This window comes from Symphalangus syndactylus, chromosome 14 (genome assembly GCF_028878055.3).
Source record: "Symphalangus syndactylus isolate Jambi chromosome 14, NHGRI_mSymSyn1-v2.1_pri, whole genome shotgun sequence".
NCBI lineage: Eukaryota > Metazoa > Chordata > Mammalia > Primates > Hylobatidae > Symphalangus > Symphalangus syndactylus.
This window is the reverse complement of record NC_072436.2, coordinates 111,197,533-111,217,480: the sequence shown is the minus strand read 5'-3', so window position 1 is coordinate 111,217,480 and position 19,948 is coordinate 111,197,533. Positions and strand designations below refer to the sequence as shown.

At 42.1% G+C, this 19,948-nt stretch overlaps 1 protein-coding gene across 42 annotated transcripts in view; it reads left to right on the top strand.

The window, feature by feature from the left end:
• Positions 1-18,518, top strand: part of RBFOX1 (RNA binding fox-1 homolog 1) — a 2,507,416-nt gene extending 2,488,898 nt beyond the window's left edge. For 27 of the 42 annotated variants that reach the window (XM_055240471.1, XM_055240470.1, XM_055240504.1 and 24 more), the window contains 2 exons: positions 14,223-14,298; positions 15,787-18,518. In XM_055240471.1, coding sequence (XP_055096446.1) covers positions 14,223-14,298; positions 15,787-15,909 — 199 coding nt within the window. In that variant the 3' untranslated portion in view covers positions 15,910-18,518. Of the gene's footprint in view, positions 1-14,222; positions 14,299-14,657 lie in introns of all 42 variants that reach the window. The other 15 variants (XM_055240511.1, XM_055240474.2, XM_055240486.2 and 12 more) reach the window with 7 other exon arrangements.
• The last annotated feature ends 1,430 nt before the right edge of the window (positions 18,519-19,948 follow it).

Here is a 19,948-nt window from a genome sequence, read left to right as displayed (position 1 = left end):
AGCCTTAGTGGAATGGAGCATGCAACAAAAGGGGAGACTGATTGGAATGGGAGGTCGGGGTGGGGAATAATGTTAATTTAAAATACTCACAGGCATCATGTATAGATGCCTCAGTGAACTAGAGCTTCTGCCTTGTGTTAACCCCTGTGCCTGTTCCAGTATGTTAGGTTATATTTGGACATCTTAGATCAAACATGAAAAAGTCAGATATTGATTTTGTCCCATGACTTAAACCCTGCCTTGTAAGCAAGTGATCCACACACAATATTTCTAAGAAGGGCGACAGAAAATGAAAGTTTGCATGAGTGCGGTGAGTGCTTCCATCTACCTAATCTAGATGGCTGCTCAGTAAATTCTTAATGAATTGCTATTGATCATATTTCAGATTGACAGAGATATCCCTCGTCCTTTGATGGCCATTTTAATATGTTGTATGCTTCATAAGGTTCCATTTGAACTCTGAATTTCGAATGAAGCATGAAAAAGGAGACACCCAGATCAATCACATGTCAGATTATCTCCCAGCAAGTTCACCCTCCTCATAGAACGAAAATGAAAAATCAAAACTGCTCAGTCAACAAAGGTTGTAACTCATGGTTTCAATGAAAGACTTCTAGGGCATCATTTCCTACATGCTGAAAAAACCTGCTTTGGGAGGCCAAGGCAGGTGGATCATGAGGGTCAGGAGTCTAAGACCAGCCTGGCTAACATGGTGAAACCCCATCTCTACTAAAAATACAAAAATTAGCCTGGTGTGGTGGCACATGCCTGTATTCCCATCTACTCAGGAGACTAAGGCAGACAGTTGCTTGAACTGGGGAGGTGGAGGTTGCAGTGAGCAGAGATCGCGCCACTGCACTCCAGCCTGGGCAACAGAGCGAGACTCACTCCATAAAAAAAAAAAAAAAAAAAAAACCCTGCTGTGCCCACTACCCACATTCTGAACAGCACTACTGTAATGAGCTCTCACCTCCTTATAAAAACATTTACTAGGGTGGGTTTATTGAATTCTGCTATCTACTGGATATCTGAGTTTGACAAAAGGCAAGTTGTCTATTTTTAAATGGAGAAAAAATATCAACATGCTTGAAGTCTCAGTGTGGGGCTTGATGGATGTTATAACTGAAATTCTTATGAAGAGGTGCTATTGTCACATTGATACACGTGGTGGATGGGCTAAGCACAGGCAGCTGTCAGGGGCTTAGAGTGGAGATGGCGAGATGAAACTCATTAAGCAGTAGAACAGCAGCATTTCAGGATTTGTTCTTCAAAGAAAAGCGATGCCTTTTATGTGGGTCTTTTGTCAAGAGTGCCAACACATCTGGTCTACTTTTTCTAGCCACATGCAATAGGCATTTTTCATTAACATTTGTGGTCTGTGAGACTAATTTACAAGGATATCTATTTTCTTACCCAGGTGTTTCAACAATGCGATTAGTTGTGTTGTTTTGGTTTGGTTCTTCCCAAAGAATGTGTGCCCTGTTGGGTGTCACTTGGGACTAGGCTTTTTTAACAGGGCAGGACACCTCCTAATGCTTCCAGCTTGAACGATTGAGTAGTTTCTCATTCAGTAACGTCAAGAACCTTTGATGAGTTGGATTCTGCAATAGATGGCAAAAAGGGAGAAAATGATTTTCCCTTCTTAGACGGGAGGTCTCCCTGTGTGAATCATTAGGAATTTTCCAGGGTAGGCTGGTGATTGTAGTAGTTGCAGGAGAAGGGTCTGGTATGAGAATGGAGGCTGAAAAGCAAGTTACGTAATCAGTGACTAGAAATTCATTTCCGTTGATTAGTATCTCGAGTCCTTTGTGGGTATCAGGAACTGTTCTAAGCCCTGGGGACATAGCATTAAATGAGTCAGGAGAAGCCCTCATCAAAAGACCTTCATCTTATGGGAGAACAGATCCCAAACCACGTATATGAATAAGCAGATAATATATATGCATAGTAAGTTATGAGCTTACTCTAATGAATAAAAAAGCAGGGGAGGGGATGGAAAGTAAGGTGCAATGCTATTTTAAGACTCAGCCATCAGAGAAGGCCTCTCTGAGGGGGTAACATTTGAGCAGGGATCTAAATATAAAGTGAAGGTGTGACCCATGAAACATACAGCAGGTGCAAAGACCCTGTGGTTGAGACATACTTGAGACGTCCAGGAGTAAGACATCCAGTGTGGCCCACGGATATGAGTACAGGTGAGTTTTATAGGTAACATCTAGGAGGTAGCCAGGGGTCAGAGCAAGTTAGGACTTGGAGGCCACAGAACATATTTGGGATTTTAAGAGTGATGCAGAGGCATTGGAGGGAGGGTTGTAATCTGACTTTAATGATCGGATAGACTGCTTTGTGGAGACCAAACTGCAAAAGAAGAGAAGAAACAGCACCGAAGGGCGATGCGGTTGGGGGGGGGGGGGGGGGGTCCTTACAGCTATCCAGAGAGGAGTGAGAATGGCTTGGGTTAGTGGGGTGGCTGTGGGTGAGAAGTGATCATCTTTAAGCTGTATTTTGATGGGAGAACAAACAGGACATCCTGGCAGATTGTAAGTGTACAAGTTCGAGTCCGTTCAATGTCCACTCCCCACTAGTGTTCTAAGGGTCTATCAGTTAATTCCATGGAGCACCAAGGCTTTCATCCCTGAGGAAAGCAAACCCTTTATCCCTTTGTCCCTTGTTGGGGCTTTGCTGAATTTTCCAGAATGTAATAGTAACTTACTGTCATTTACTGAGCAAATTATGTGTGCTAGTATGAGATACATACGTGCATGTATATGTATAATGCATGTATATGTATGATAAACTATATATGCACATATATGTGTATCACAGCAGCTCAAAGAGGTGTTATCTCCATTTTGCAAAGTGAAAAACACACTCAGGTCCAGAAACATTTAGTAGCCTGCCCACAGTCACACCGGGGTCCATCTGATGCCAAAAGCCTTCCTCTGGGTCACACTGCCTCCACACACTCCTTTTTCTTTTCCCTTGGAACTTTGACCTTCTGACTCCAGATGGAATTCTACCTTCCCCAGTATGCTATCTTGCTCCTATAAAACTAGTATTTGTGAGTTGAATGACAAAATTGTTACTATTTGGAAGAGACCCAAAGGCACTGAATGATTCTTTAGCAGTTGTTCCACTGGAAGTTTATTTAACTTGGCTTGTCCCCTTCAGGCAGCAGGCATATGTTTAGTTCCATGTGCTGAGAGTACTGGTGTGGTTGTGGGGATAGAAGTAGCAGATGTCAGGTCAGGAAGCATGTTGTGTATTATGAAAGACAGAGGATTAAACAGGCCAAGTGTGTTCTACGTTAATTCACCAGACATCTTTTTGCTGAAAGTTAGTGGCCGAAAATCAATTAACAACATCCTAGTCCCTGAAAACCACCCGACAGGTTGAAATAGTTGTTTTAGACACAGAGTTCAAGTGGAAAGCTCCCAGCTATCCCCTGCCCAAAGGGTGTGTGAGGGTGTGTGTGTATGTATAAAGGGGGTAGGCGGAGGCTGGGAGTAACAGGAAGATAGGCCCTATCCACCATGCCAGGACCCACCACACATTCCCTTTGCAAATCTGGGGACACATTTTCATTTCGGTTCCTGATGAGTATGGGACACAACCATGTGGGGTTAGGGTTGGGGTCTGCAAAAAAGCCTTGACCAAATGAACAATCTGCCAAAGCTGTTGAAACTGTTCTCTGTGGGACAGGTTGCTACCCAAGTTACCAATTAGAAGCAAGTTCAGGGGTACAAGGAGGTGTCATCAGCACCTGTCGTTTTTCTATCCCCACTTCTCAACCTACACATGCTGGCAGCTGCATTAAAACTTTAGGTGATGTTTAATATTTAGAAGAAGTTTCCAAATTGGCCATTCCTCTAATTGATCCTTCAGCAAGTCTCATCTAATTGTCTTTCCTGCATTTTAGCGATTTGATTATTCAGCAAAGTTGTCATGCAGTAAATTGATTTGTGGCTAATTGGTCCGTTTCGAATAAAGTGTGATATGTATTATAATAGGGGAAGTATAGGGAGCTAAGGGGGCATATAAGCAAAGGAACTTAGGAAAAATACTTCCACTTATTGAGAACCTTCTGTATATGAGGCATAGTCTCAGGCTTGCTACATGCAATAACAGTACCCTATAAAGTGTGTTTAATCAATTAATTTGTGAAAATTAAAGATATCTAGATAGTCTGAATTAGCCTAAGTGGGAAAGTGGTGTATCCATGCATGCAGAATTTTAAAAAATGGAATGGTGGGTATCAAATTCTAGAAGAATGCATGAAAGTCACCTGGAGAACTTGTTACAAATGCAGAACCTGTTTTGTCTTCTTCCCCTGCCCCTGAGATTGTGATTCATAGGTCTGGAGAGGGAGCCTGGAAATCTGCATTCTAACAAGTTGCCCCAGATAATTGTAATAGAAAAGACCTCACACCTTGGGAAACACTAACTGATCAATCAGGAACCTCTTCTTTTTGAGATAGGGTCTCTGTCATCCATGCTGGAGAGTTCAGTGCAATAGCCTGATCTTCGCTTACTGTAAGCCTGGACCTCCTGGGATCAAGCGATCCTCCCACTTCACCCTGCCTAGTAGCTGGGACTACAGGCATGTACTACCACCCCCAGCTAATATCTTAATTTTTTGAAGAAATGGGGTCTTGCTCTATGCTCAGGCTGATCTGAAACTCCTGGCCTGAAGCCATCTTGCCCCTTTGGCCTACCAAAGTCCTGGGAGTACAGGCACGGGCCCACCACACCCAGCCGACCTTTTTCGTTTCAATGGTAAAAAGAGCACACAATAGGACTTGCTGAAGTTGTGTTCACGTGTGGCTGTGGAGCCCTTGAGATGTGGCCAGTCCACAGCAGGATGAGTTGTAAGTAAAAAATGCATGTTGGATTTCCAAAACTTAGTACAAAAATTATGTAAAATATACCATTAATTGTGAGTTACACATTGTAGTGATGACAGTTTGAATATTCTGGAAAAAATAACAATGAGTTCACCTGTTTTACTTTTTAAAATGTGGTTACTGTAAAATTTAAAATGACATATGTCTTGCATGTGTGGCTTTCATTATATTTCTCTCAATCCCATTTTAGAACCACATTTTTCATTTGGCTCAAATGAATATTGAGTTTGTGTGTCCCCAAGAACTGGTCATTTGGAGGTGAGGGATGTTCACCAGGAGTTAAGATGTTGTGACAGATATTGTGGACATTGTCAGTGTCTTGGTATTGCATTTTAACGTTGCCTCCTGGTGATAGGTGGGTGTGTTAGTGCTGTAGAGGGACATTCCTTCGGGTTCAGGGGCCAGAACCTCCCTACTTCTCACCCTGCTTGTTTTGTCTCAATCTTTGAGCTGCTTGCTTTGAGGATGGGAGATCCCAGTAGATAAGACTTTGGATCATCAACCCAATTCAGGGGTAGCTCTGACACACGAACGCCCGGAGCTTTACCGGGAAGCTCACTGATCCCACATAAAATAGACAAGGGGCAACAGCTGCAATCCTGTCAATCTTAATAACTGATACTTGTTTGGTCCTTAACTGGTAACCATAACCCTCCTCTCACCCTCACTGTAGCCTTGTATGATCAGGATGCACCATTAGCATCTCCATTTATAGATGGTATAACCAACTCAGAGAGAAGAACTTTGAGATAACTTAGGAAGAAGTAACAGTCAGTGTTTGACTCGAGAAATTCTCACTCTGAGGGATCCCCAGCTGCTGTTCAACCCTGCTTCATGGAAGGGTATTGAAAATCTCATGAGGGATACAATTTGTTTTTCCTCCTGTGGGGTAAACTATAGCTGGGGTGCCATGGTGATTTCAAAGCACAATAAACATTCTTAGTGATTTTGGTAGAGCAGGAGTAGAGAAAGAGAAAGGAGAAATGAAATTTCTAAGAGAAGGATGGCCTTGAGCTCTGCATTAAAGAGAATGTGCCTACAGCTCCTTTTTTAGAGGAGGTATTCTAGGGCAGGAGAATTTCATCACCAAAAGTGGGACTTACTTACTCTGTCTTCTCTACTACGAGAGTGGCTGCTATTCTGCTTTCCTTCAAAGCTGCTGTTGGGATTCAGAATAGGAATAGGTTTTGAATGGCATTGGTGGGATAGAGAAAAGATGATGTGATCTGATTTGCTATGGGTAAATGGACTGAGTCTTTTAGATGCCATAGTGTTGGATTTGTGTGTGTACTATGTATGCATAGTTCTGATGTATGACAGGTATCCATGCACAAAAAAAAGCAAGTTCTGTGGCTTCCCATGTAGGGTCTAAAAAGCTCAGATGTGTTCCCTCCTACTTCTCACGGGAGGCAGGGAAATCACGAGGCTGAAAAATGTGCTAAGTGATTTCTGAAGATAAGCACTTTAAAGACAAGCTAAGGAAGTTAGCAATGAAACTCCAACAGAGCCAAGTAGAGATGATTCCATGTTATCTTGGAGCATTTCTTCCACTTCTACTTGTATGATTTTTGGAGATTTTGCTGCATTTTTAGTCATTTTCTAGGTCAGGGGTCCCCAACTGGACACACAGCAGGTGGTGAGCGGGGTGGGGGGTGAGCAACGCTTCCTGTTTGCAGCCGCCCCCTCTCAATCACATAACTGCCTGAGCTCCACCTCCTATCTGATCAGCGGCACCATTAGATTCTCATGGGAGCACAAACCCTACTCTGAAGTGTGCACGTGAGGCATCTAGGTTACACACTTCCTTTTGAGAATCTAATGCCTGATGATCTGAAGTGGAACAGTTTTTTCCTGAAAGTATTCCCCACCTCCCTGGTCTGTGGAAAAACCATCTTCCACAAAACTGGTCCCTGGTGCCAAGGAGGCCGGGACTGCTCTTCTAGGTGTTTAGGGACTGGCTTTGTTCCTCTGACTTAAGTATCTTGAGAAGCTTTCAGGATAAGTGAGCTTGATCACCCCCATGGTCAATAAATGGATAAAAGTCATTGCTCAAATTAAAACTAGGAGAAGGCTACGGTAACCACGGAGGAGTAGTTCCCTCATGAACACATTCGCTAAGTTCACTAACTGAGCAGCAGATCTGAAGTCCAGAACTCAGTTGACCCTTGTAGAGTGAAAGTGAGCAGGTACATTTCCTAGAAAAACCGTTGCTTTCTCAATTTCCCAGTACATCCAAGTAGTTATCTTAATGCTTTCAGGAGGGTTTTTCCGTGTTGCAGCAAACCAGGGTGTGTGGCCTGAGGTTCTGGAAACCTTCTCAAATCTTCCTGTGGGGCAGAGGTGGGCTGGTTGGCACCTGTTTGTTGTCTCTCCATGTATCTGCATAGTGGACTGAGATAGCTTGTCCTTTCCTTGAATGACTCTCCTGCAAGATTTAAATCTTGGCCATAATTACCCAAACATCTTCTCAAATGGATGCACACTGGGATTAGCCCGGACCTTACAACCTGAAATTTGTGGGATTCTGGGATTTGAAAATGGAGATTTTGATTGTCTGGTAAATATTTATTGGCATGAAGGTAAAAGGCTGAGCATTTCAGAGATATACTGAGGTGTCCCAAGCTGGGAATTTTTGGAAGGCCTTCTGTGAGGTCCCATATTCTGGTCTACATTTCTTTATCCTTTGAAGTGAGCCTTTGTCTCCATTCTGACCCCACAGAATCCCCACAAGCTGAGGGGACCTGTCAGTCTGCAGCTGCAGAATTGCCAAAGGATTCGTCGGAAGCCTTCAGCCTCTTTCAGTAGGACTGTGAGATCTTACTGTTTTGCTGCATTTTCATTTAGTGACATAAATGCCCATAACACTTTATGATTGATAATGGATTCATTTATTAGTAGTTGGATGAGAGAAGGAAGTAAAGCAGTAGCTGGGGCAGTGCTGTAGAACTCAGAAGCCATGTGCCCTCCTCCCTCTGGTCTTGTTCTTTCTTTTCCTGGCCGATATTGGCTGTGACTCCTTTCCAGCCCCTGAGAATTGCTGAAAGCTGAGCATTTTGTCCAAACACAGAACACTTGGTCTGGAATGTATGTTCCAGATGCAGTTCCTCCAGATGGGGAAAAGCAACAACTCATTGGTAATGATAGCAGCAACAATGCAAACGAAAGGACTGTCTTCAACACATCATTTATTTTTCATTTGGAAAAGTCCTCAAACCCCAAAAATGAGGGCTATGAAATAGGATGAATATCTGAGTGGGATGACAATCACTTCTTCCTGGGTGCAGGTTACCTTCTGATGTCCCCCTTCTTACCTGGTGCCCCAGAGCACCCCAACCAGGGGGTGGACACCAGAACTACTAGATCTCATTTGACCCTACCCAGGGAAGTGAAAGAGACCATCCCTTTAGCTAGACCATGGCTCTCCAAAGAGCATGCTTTTAGAACCATTGAACCATGGTTGGTGCCCTGGTGGTATGCTGTATGGAAGCGTGTGACTTGCATGGATTCATTTTTCCAAATACTATGTCTTAGATATAAGGATGAAGGAGGCACTGTAGTCCCTAATTGCATTGCAGAGACCAGAGCCATTCATTGATCCCTGGTGAGACATCCTATTTTGAATGCATACTCTGCAGCCCTTCTCTGTGTTGGCAGGGGTACCAAGCCCATGCACTTTCTTGCTGCAATTTGGCTGCTTAAGATGATGTCTTTGCTACCTTTTGAACTTCATCTGAGAAAGGAGCAGATTTCACTCAACTTTATGCTCCACAGGATTCACCCAGCTATCTCTGGGGTGCGAAGTATGGGGAGATGATACTAATGGAAGAATAAAAGTTCCCAGGGCATAAACACTCCTCATCAAAACAGGGAGTAAAATATAGTGAAATTAATTAGTGTTCTTACTGTGGCCCTATAAGAAAATTGTGTTAAAACCCTGGTGTGGAGTACCAACATGGGCCCATTGTATTTCATTAGCATCCAGCTTGTTTCAACTAGATGTACATAGTACTTCTTCCTTACATGTCTCAGTAGAGTTGATAAAGTACTTTAACAAACATGGGTTCATATTTATTCATTTTGTTCCAACACGACCTTAAGTTCAAGTAAGTATATCCATTTAAACTATATCTGTAACTCATAAATTAGATCTCGACTCCAAAAGCATCTGTAATTTGATCGGTAGAGCTGCATGCAATTCTATTAGAATAGAATTTTTCACTTCCCTCTGCAGTCCAAAAGTCTGGGCAAGGAGGGAGAGATTGGTTTGTGAAATACCATCTAAGAAGCCATGTATCATAATCTCCTCTATCTGTAGGTGGCTTAATATTTACCTGGCTTTCTTGAATGCACCTTGAATTAGGTAGGGCTCAGTCAGAAAACTACTGCTTTACAAATGAGGAAGATGAGGCTCAGAGAGCATGCTCTGTCCAAGTCATGAGAGCAAGGACATCATAAAAGCAGAACTCAAACCTGGATCTTCTTGCCCCAAGTCCTGAATCTCCAAGGCCTTGGGTTGCTTCCCAGTTTTAACTTGCTGCTAAAGGTCAAAAAGATGAGGTCTCATGATGGTTGCAAGCCATGGTGAGTTAGCCAGGAAAGCAATCCTCTTTTATGCATTTGTTTAGTTTTTCCCTAAAGACTTTTAATGAGTTTTATGGCAACTTGGCCAGTGTTTTGCAAACTCACAGAGACGATGTAAAAATTATACACTGTTTTTAGAGTCCCCAGAAAGTTTTCTTCTGTCTTGAAGCATCCTGAATGTGTCTGGGAGCAGCTGACCCACAATCTTCACAAAGTGTATCGGAAAGAATCTTTCTACTGATAGATTCTACTAATGGGATCATAATTACGGGCATGAGTGCCTCTCCCAGGCCCCATTTCTCTCTTTACTCCTTTGTCTTGCTGCATCCTCTCTTGCGGTACCATTGGCCTGCCCCTCTCTACCTGCACTGTGTTAGACATCGGGGATGCAACAGCAGACAAAATAGACACTGCCCCAGCCTCCATGGAGCTCTCATTCCAGGAGGATGAAAGGTAAATGACCAGGTGGAGTGGGAAATAAGATTATTAGAGTTGCTATACAACAATGAAGGGGTAGGGATGAAGGGATGAAGTTGGAAAGTGCCCTTAAAAAGAAGACCAGTCAGGCTGGGTGTGGTAGCCCATGTCTGTAAGCCTAGCACTTTGGGAGGCCAAGGTGGGCAGATCATTTGAGGTTATGAGTTCGAGACCAGCCTGGCCAACATGGTGAAAACCTGTATGCTGAAAATAGAAAAATTAGCCAGGCGTGGTGATGGGTGGCTGTAATCCCAGCAACCCAGGAGGCAGAGGTTAGAGTGAGTTGAGATCATGTCACTGCACTCCAGCCTAGGTGACAGAGCAAGACTGTCTCAAAAGAAAAAAAAAAAAAGGCAGAGAGCCAGAGAAAGAAGCATCCCCTTCATCTCTCTAGGGAAGGGACATTTGATTTGAAACATAAAAGATGAAAGTCAGGCAGAGGGTGAGCAAGTGCCAAGACTAAGCAGAGGACGGATTTGCATGTGTGCAGGAACGATTAAGAAAGGCTGTGTGGGCAGGGCATGGTGGCTCACGCCTGTAATCCCAGCACTTTGGGAGGCGGGAGGCAGGAGGATCACGAGGTCAGGAGATCAAGACCATCCTGGCTAACACAGTGAAGCCCCGTCTGTACTAAAAATACAAAAATTAGCCGGGCATGGTGGCGGGCACCTGTAATCCCAGCTACTCAGGAGGCTGAGGCAGGAGAATGGCGTGAACCCGGGAGGCAGAGCTTGCAGTGAGCTGAGATTGCGCCACTGCACTCCAGCCTGGGCAACAGACAAGACTGTCTCAAAAATATATTAAATTTTTAAAAAATCCTATGTGCCTGGAGCACAGTAACCAAGGGAAGGAAGATGAAGATTGAAAGAGGGACAGAGGCAGCTTATTCAAGTTTGGATTTTATTCTAGGATCGATGGAAAACGAAGGCTTTTAAGCAGGGAATGATAGGATTAAATTTATATAGATTTATATTTAAGTGGATAGATGGACAGACTTGAGAGATTTGATACATGTAAATAGCTGCTGGTTTGAAGGATCAAGAGTTGAAAAAAGTCTGGCTGTTGAGTTGGTTTTGATGAACTAGTGGCGTGTAGTCATCGTATGCATGGAGTAAAATTACTGATGAATGGGAAGTGGGCACATGGAGATCATCATGATCTGACTGTACTACTGCCCACTTTGGCCAGGGATGCATGGTGTGGAGGATGACCATATTGCAGGTCATGTCCTAACATAGCGACCGTAAGACATCTTCCCCTCATTCCTGTGGACGTCCTGGGCATTGCTGCGCACTGTCCCCAGGCTATGCTTAGCCAGCTCTGAGGACATCAGATTGCTGACGTGCTTGGCATATCTGCTGCAAACGTAGCACTCAAGTCCACATCTTCCCTAATAACCTTGTGTCTAAATTGTAGTGTCACACAAGGGCATGTTTAGAAATTAGCATTTGAAAAGAAGCCTCCTTGCTTTCAGTGTGAGCTGACATGGTCTCTTTTCCTCTGTGGAAATGAAATTTATTAATCATAATAAAACCATTGGATTCTGAAGGTAGAGGTCACCCTGAGGAGAAAAGAAGCCAGCTCATATCTGAGGAATAGTTCAGTGCTGCTGTATTTTAGAAGAGAATACTGCCGAATTGTTACCTTGGCTTTTCCCACAAAGGTTGAAACTATATGCCCAGTGTAATAGAATTTACTATTAAAGTATGCAGTAGGAAAAGGTGGGAGCTATGCTTTCATTAAATACATTCAAACTGCCCATATAGTGTCCCGCCAGAAGAAAAAATTATTGCCACAGTAAAACCATTCCCCCAATTTTTAAAATATCTGAATTTGCATCTTTTCACATTTGTTTTGAAGTAACACCATGCCATAACATCGCTTAACAAAGTCTCGAGGATTTCAGTTTGCCTTTGTAGTTTATATCCTATTTATGAAACAGCTTTGCCAAATGAAAGTACGTTAAAAATAACCCTATTAACAGATTTTTCTCTGGACCAATCACGGACTTCATTCTCTCATGAAATAAAAACCAATACCAAGATTATAATTTTCCTTTTACACCTGTTACTATGTACTTCTAGTTAAGTGGGTGAAGGCCCAGGTCTCAGGAGTGACGTCTCTGAAGATGTTATTTTTTCAAAAACTTTTTAACACATCTGCCCTTGGATCTATACCTGTTTTCCTCCCAGAGAGAAGGATAATGTTCGATTAAAGTCCATTTTTGATAAGAAGGACTGAAGGGTGTCCCCAAAGAATGAAAGGCAAGAGACAGATTCGCCTCAGAAGAGAGGCATCCCTTCATGTCATTGTTTGAAGATCAGGAGAATCCTCTTGAAGCTGAAAGCCTCAGCTAGATTATTTGCACTCAGTGCCCTTTGACACACGCAGACGGGCTTGAGAGTTGGAACATGCCCCATGCAAACCTGGGCTAATCAAATGGTTTTATTCCACCTGGTGTCTAACTTGGAGTCTGAGAAGGTCCATCATCCTGCTTTCTTCACCTTCCCGGACTCCATGGTGGGAGGGGGTCAAGCACGTATTGGATTGGTATCACTTATCTACCAACCATGAGAAAGCCTGGAAGGAAAATGGGGGAAAACAGGAAAGGAGAGGGAAAAGGTACATGCAAATTGGACTCTAAGGGATGAGAGATGAGCTTAAGGTTGATAATGCAGACAAACCATTTCTTCCAGCCTTGTTCCTTCATTCAGGAAATGGTCAAAGAATCAAAAAACCATGTAGATCCCAGTATCCCGAGCTGCTGTGAATGTTGGTTGCTAACAGTACAGCTGTTCCCTTCTCCAGAAAACTGCCCCATGTCAGAGGAAGCCACTTTAACTCAGTGGCATCACTCACCCCTCAGGAAAGCCCACAGCTAATGCTGAAAACTTATGTAGGCATTAAAAAGCCAATCCACTTGCCTCCAGGTGGAACCGGCTGTGGCATGAAACTCACAGGATCAGGTGGCAGATAGTCTTCATCTCAGATCTTGCCTTTTTTTTTTTCCCTTGCTCTGACCTACTTGCCCCTCTCTTCCCTCTAGAGGGCACCCCATTCGTTAAGTCACTTGCACAGGAATCCATTCCAGGATCAGCTTTCAAGGAAGGACGCCAGCTTCAGTCAGTATTAAGATAGCAGCATTCAAACTATCTCCAGGAAAATACCTGGCAGGGCAAACAAGTACGGGCACAGGATACGGTGGACCAAGCACGCAAGTTGCCCTAAGAGATTCAAGGATCAGGCTGGTTGCAGTGGCTCACGCCTGTAATCTTAACACTTTGAGAGGCTGAGGTGGGTAGATTACTTGAACCCTGGAGTTTTGAACCAGCCTGAGCAACATAGCAAGACTTTGTCTCCCCCCTCCCAACCGCCACCCCCCCAAAAATAAGGAACTGCTCTGTCTAGTTATGTGACCTTGAGCAAGTGACTTCACATCTGATTCCTTAGAAAAAAATTCACTTCCAGATATTTAGTAGGCATTCAGTACCATTTGGTTTCCATCTCTTCTCCATTTTTATTCTAAAGCCTATACCAGAAACCATGGCAGGTAGTAGGATGGTAGAGACAGAAAAACACAAAGATGAGTAAATGTCATTAAGATTTGTTGTTTCAAATGCCTCTCCCTTCCCAGAACCTGGCCATCGATGAATGAGACAGAAGTTCTGGAATAATAGGATCAAAAGCAAATCAGTCTGACTGAATGGGAATGGGGGTCCCACAGACCCTTCAAGGGTACTTCCATTCAAATATACTTGTTCATTTCCATTCTAAAATGGTAGACACTAACTTCCGACAGGTTCACTTCACCCTTTCTGATTCACCCTATTTCACTTTAACGGTGACAGCTCAATCAGGAGAAAAAGGCACTCTCTCTTGAGAATTAGTACACCCTCTGTGGGTGCTGGGCTTAATACTTCAAGTTGTTTCTTTCTTGCCTACCTCATTCTCTAAGGCAGCTACTTGAGCAGTGTAGAAACAGTATTATAGGGGGAGGCAGGGAAAATTATATATATGTACATGTGTATATGTGTATATATGTATTTATGTGTTAAACATAGCAATATCAGCCATGTTAAATGCACAAAAAATGCATTGTGTACAGATGAAATCTATTACATGGCAGAGTAGAGTTTGTTTCTCACTCCAAGATGAGTAGGGCCCCTGCATACTGTCTTGGTATTTTGGATTTTATGATTGTTACTGTTTTGTAATTAATTGTATACTATGGATCAATCTTCACCTCTATTTTCCTTTCAGTTACGGACGAGTTTATGCTGCCGACCCCTACCACCACGCACTTGCTCCAGCCCCCACCTACGGCGTTGGTGCCATGGTGAGTACCAGCTTCTCCTTGTCCTCACTTCTTCCTGCCTCCCTTCCCTTTCCCCAGCTGGGACCTCAGTACGGGTTGACGTCCTCTCACTTCCCCTTAATTGAATTTGTCTCTTGTGCTAACAGCAGCTAAAATGCCACTTTAATCCTCCCAGTAAACTTGATAAATGTCTTAATTTCTTGGCAATGTAGTGCATGTAAGTTATTATATTTCTAATTTTGCAAGTCTCACCTAGCAGAGCACTTACCTTAATGGAATAATTAGTCATTTTGATAATTAAATCCATCACTAACAGAATGCAGTGTCAATGCAGAACTTTTTTTCTTTTTTTTTTCCTCCCTTGCTGCTCATTCACATAGCCCCAAGGTTCCAGCCCCAGCACAGACTTCAGAGGAGCTAAGCTGCACACTTCCAGGCCTCTGCTGTCAGGCAGCTGAGAATCTGACTGCCTCTCCTCCCCTATTACAATTCATGTTTAAAGTCATAGTCGCCCAGGAAAGAAAATAGAGAGGGGCACACTTTGTGTGTGTACCTAGTACATAAGAAAGTAGAAGGAATCAGCTGGGTTTGGGGGTTGTCTTTTGTTTTGGGGCAGGTCTGGGTTTTTGTTTTGGGAGGGGGTGGGGGGAGGGTAAAAAATGGGAGGTCAGGGTGGGGTGAACTTGCCTGTACTTGTTCAAACTTCTATGCACTGAAACTCTTGAGTACAGTAAGACGTGCCCATCACGTGAGAGCATATGCAATCATTACAAAGCTTTGGCATGCAGTTTTCTGCTTGGATTAAGAATATCAGTCCTTATCCTAAAAATGAATCCCCATAGGCATTCATTTGAATTGCCAATACTTTTAGAAAAAGGAAATCGTTAAGTGCCACCTTGTAGCCATTAAAGCCATGGCCAGACAGTTCACTGAAGCTCAGTCATAGAAATTCAGCCATGATTTGGAAACACCGTTTTGCACAAGCTTAATTACATCAAGCAATTCATCTGTACAACTCCACAACTGCCTTCTCAAGATCAGATTCCATACAGCTTGCAGAGCCAAGTCAAGTAAGAAGTAGATTGAGATTTTCATCCCAATTCTGCATTCAACAACTCTGCTTCAACACCTAGTCTACATGAGGAATGTGTTGGAGAGTTGAATTACATTCAATAAGTTGTCCAAATTCAACCTCAAGTGTAGATTATTCTGTTATAAAAAAATGAGACAGTGAAAATCCTTCCGTTGTCCAGCTTATAACAGAGTCCTTTTAGCTAAGAGGACTGGCTGACAGAATTTGGTTTTGCAGGGAATTTCTTTAGGAGGAGCTATTGGGGAAGGTCAGGAATGGCCCTATCTTTAGTTCTCCAAGAATGACCTGGGATGGGTAGTGGGTGCCTCCATTTCGGTTGGTTTTGAGTGTCTATTTTTCACATTAGTCTTTTTGATGATCCACATGTTGCAAAAGGAAAATGTAAAAAACACACCCCTCAAATTGCTTTGTTTCAGAATGCTTTTGCACCTTTGACTGATGCCAAGACTAGGAGCCATGCTGATGATGTGGGTCTCGTTCTTTCTTCATTGCAGGCTAGTATATACCGAGGGGGATACAACCGTTTTGCTCCATACTAAATGACAAAACCATAAAAACCTTCCAATGTGGGGAGAAAGGAAGCTTTCCGAGGCCTGAGTATTGCAATACATGCAGTAGTACATCATTTTAGCAACTCTAAAAAAAAAAAAAAAAAAAAAAAAACAAATAAAAAGGAAAAAAATTACATTTTTTATCTTATACCTCAGATATTTTGTTCTGTGTATTTTAATATTGTGGGTCTTTAATTTCTGAAGGTTCTGTAGTTTGGTTGCTGGCTGTAGGAGTTCTTGTGGTTGATCTAGACAGATGCTAGATAATGAATAAAAACTGGTTTAGGGCCATATCCAGAGTGCTATATTATGTAAATGAATTATATATGCTGAATATTAAGCTACTGGGGTTATCAGCTGTTTGGGAAGAGTGTAAGTGACTACAGTAGTCATTTTTTTCTGCATCTGCATTATTTTGTTTTGTGAAAGGGGAGGTTGGGAGGGGCTTAAGGGATTGGAACTGGGGTTTGGCTGAAAGAAAAAAAAAAATAATGTAACTGATGAATCTAAACGACCCACTGCACCAACAATCATTTATCAATGGTTCTAAGTTACTCATTGCCAGTTCAAGCCAAAGGTTATGTTGTTAAGGGGGTGCTTCTAGTAGCACTTGTGCATCTGAGTTGAATGAAGCTGTGCAAACCCACCCTTTAAACCATTCCACCCGGCAGTATTCAGCTTCTTAACCAGTCGCTATTTAGGGAAAAAAAAAAAAAAAAAAAAAAAAACCCGCTAGTTAGGCCATCAACAAGCATTCTTTTTATATTTCTTCCAGTATAATAAATTATTGATATCATTGCTGACTTTTATATTATGGGAGGGAAAAATAACATTAATAAAAAGGTGATAAAAAGCACTGTTTCTATTTTTTTCTTTTTTTCCAAAAAAAGAAAGTAATAAAAACTTAAATTCTTTGTACCAGTTGAAAAAAAATGTATAAAATTTACATCTGTGCAGTGGAGTTGTTAAGTTCTAGAAACAGTCTATGAAGCTTTAGTTTTAGCCTAGTAGAACAACTGTTAGAGACAGACGTATAATTTTTATGGAATTACATGATAATCATATTTGGATTTATAGACGCATTTTACAAGTATTGCAATCATTGAGATAATCATGGTATTTTCATCAGCTTGGTACTTTTTGAAACGTGACTGCGTTGTGTGAACAATCTGCAATTTTTCAGTCCGTGAGATCCTGCCCTTCCACCTCTTTCCCATACCCAAGGATTATCTCAAAATGATCTCTTTAGTTCTGTCTCCAAGGCCCAGGACACTTGTCAGAAGGATGCAAAAAAAAGAAAAAAAAAAGTAGATCCACCCTCTTCATCCCAAAAGAACAAAGTCTCCCCACCTTTCTCGGATGCAGGGCCAGAGTGACACAGCCGAAAAATTGCAGTTTGTACTTCTGTTTGAACTTTCCACGTTGTCCTGTTTACAAGTTAACTTAAGTTAGGGTATCTGTCACGGGTCTTCCTGTTTTTGTATTTAAATAAAAACAACAGCAGCAGGCTGTCCCTGGGTAGTTTTGCTGCCATAGGTTAAGTCCTCATGTGTACAGTGCAGGCCTTGTGGCACGCACTTCAGTAAGTTATCAACTCTCACCGCTGTGAAGCTGCCAATCCGCTGTAACAACTGCTTTAAAACAAAACCAAACAAAACTTAAAAAAAAATGTGTGATCCAGCTTTCTCTTGCCATCCTATGTGCATGCCGTAAGATCAGTTGGATATTAAACCATCAATAAAGTTTCACAAGATTTGAAAAAGTTTCTGTAGCTTGGGTATCTAAGACAGATGATAGTGATCTTGAAAAGAGAAAACGGGGAGGGGGGAGCTGCTTATCAGCCAAAAGCATACAAAGTGTTCTTTTCACCAGACTTCTTTGGGTGGGTGAGGGGAGGGGCAAGGGGGTGTTTTATAACATCACTAAGACATTCTCATTCCCCCACCTGGGAAACATTGTTATGGCAATGGGTGCCTGGTTGATGTTCTTAAAGGAAAGAAGTTATTAAAATACTATGGCATCCTCCAGAGGGAAGAAAGAGTAGGAGCAGGGGGCTACGGAGAATAAATTTCTCCCAACTGCCTCAGATTTCAAAATCCAGAATTTGTACTGTGTTTCGAATCACAAACATAGAATTCTTACTGTGTTGGTTAAAGTAAAATTCATTTGCGGTTTTGATTTTCATCAATGAGCTGTACTTTCCCCCATGACTGTATGTAGTTTTAATAAAATCATTTAGAGTAAGTGGGTGCCAACTGATGTTGCAGAATCTTTTGTCTAGGCACTCCAAGATGCCAATAAGTCATTTTAAAATGTATGTCAGAGATGTAAACAAACATTTTGGATTTTTTTTAAACAGTATTTATTTGGAATGTTTTCATTTATCTAAATAACTATTGCTATTATGAATTATGGAAAATTAATATTATGTGTGGCATATAGTGACTTAACACACACACATCACGCAATCTGCAAACCCAGAAAATGTGTATATCTGTCTTTAGAAATTAGTGTTTATATCACTTACAGTGGTTTGTGAATAAAGAAAACTGGTTTGTAATATCAAAAAAATAAAAGCTTAGTCTGAAAAGGTACAAGTTTGGTGTTCTGAGTTATTTGGCTTCGATGGGTTTCCTCACGGGGTAGATTCGTTATCCACAGGTGTGATTGCACTTGGGCCCGCCCGGGGGTGTGGGGTGGGTGTTGCCCAAGGGAGCAGTAGGCTGCCCTGGCCACCAGTAGACCAGATGCCTCCTGCAAGTTCCCCGGTTTTCTGGATTAAAAAGTCTTTCCCTTCCTCACCCATTTTTCCAAAGAAGTCAGTGGAACTCACCCTGGCTGTTTAAGAAACTGAACTAAGCTTAGCTATCTCCTAGCATGGAAGTATCGGTCTTCAGTTTAAAACAAAATACATCACGCATCTCAAATATGTTTGAGCCATTAACGACTTTTGGGGAGACCTGGGATGAGATGAAGAAAATAAAGTGCTAGAGTTCACATACACTGAATGCTCATTAGGAGCCAAAAATCGTGTGTTCCTTATTTAAAAATCAGGGTTGAACTGTCCACCCCATTTAGTTATTTAATATCTTAATCCTATCTCATTTTATCTCAATATTCCTATCAAGTTGGTATCACTGAAAGATTTTTACAATGTGCCTTCTAGAAACATATTCTGAGTGTGCACCCTGATTCTGTCAGCTTGCTGGTGGCAATTCAGGATGAATTAAACCAAAGCGCTGTACCTCAGTTTCCTCATGTGCACCTCACAATAATCTCACTCACCTCCTAATATTGTTATGCAGAAGAAACCAATCTAATAAAGTGCTTGCAGCAGTACTTCATAAATTGTAAGCTATTATCCACAGGTGAAGCAACTGAGACACAAAGATTCATTTCTTCAAGGTCACACAGCAAGCAGGTGATCACCCTAGGATTCCAGAATGTGCACCCTTAACTGGGGAGGCATGTTCTCACCTGACCAATGAGAACTTTATACATGAGCAGTTTAACCCTGTGTTTCACCTGCAGACGCTTTGTTCTCCAATCACTTTTTCACACTGCCGGTTGTCTTAACAGCATATATCTTAGTTCAGTGTATTTAATCATCCCTTCTCTGTAAACTCCTTATATATGAAGACCATGCCGGTTATAAATCAACTTGTATTGGCCTATGTCAATTGATCCTTAAAGATAGTGTTACCCTTATTTTATGAAGACAGGAAGGATCTGATAGGTCATATGATTTGCCCAAAGTTGTATCTAGCAAGTGTTGAAAGAGGGCACAACATGAAGAACTGTCTGACCCTGAAATCTGTGCCCACTTTATTATCGATGGTGATGGTGGTAGTGGCGATGTTAAATTTGGGATTCTTGTGCTCTCCTTACACAATATGTATAGATATGTTAATTAAAACTAGTCGCTAGCTTTATCCTCACAGGTGGTGGGAGGGAGGATAAGGGTTTCCTAAAATACTGGGTTATACCTGAGCCTTTCTCCACTAAATAGGAGGATATAAGAGGTGAT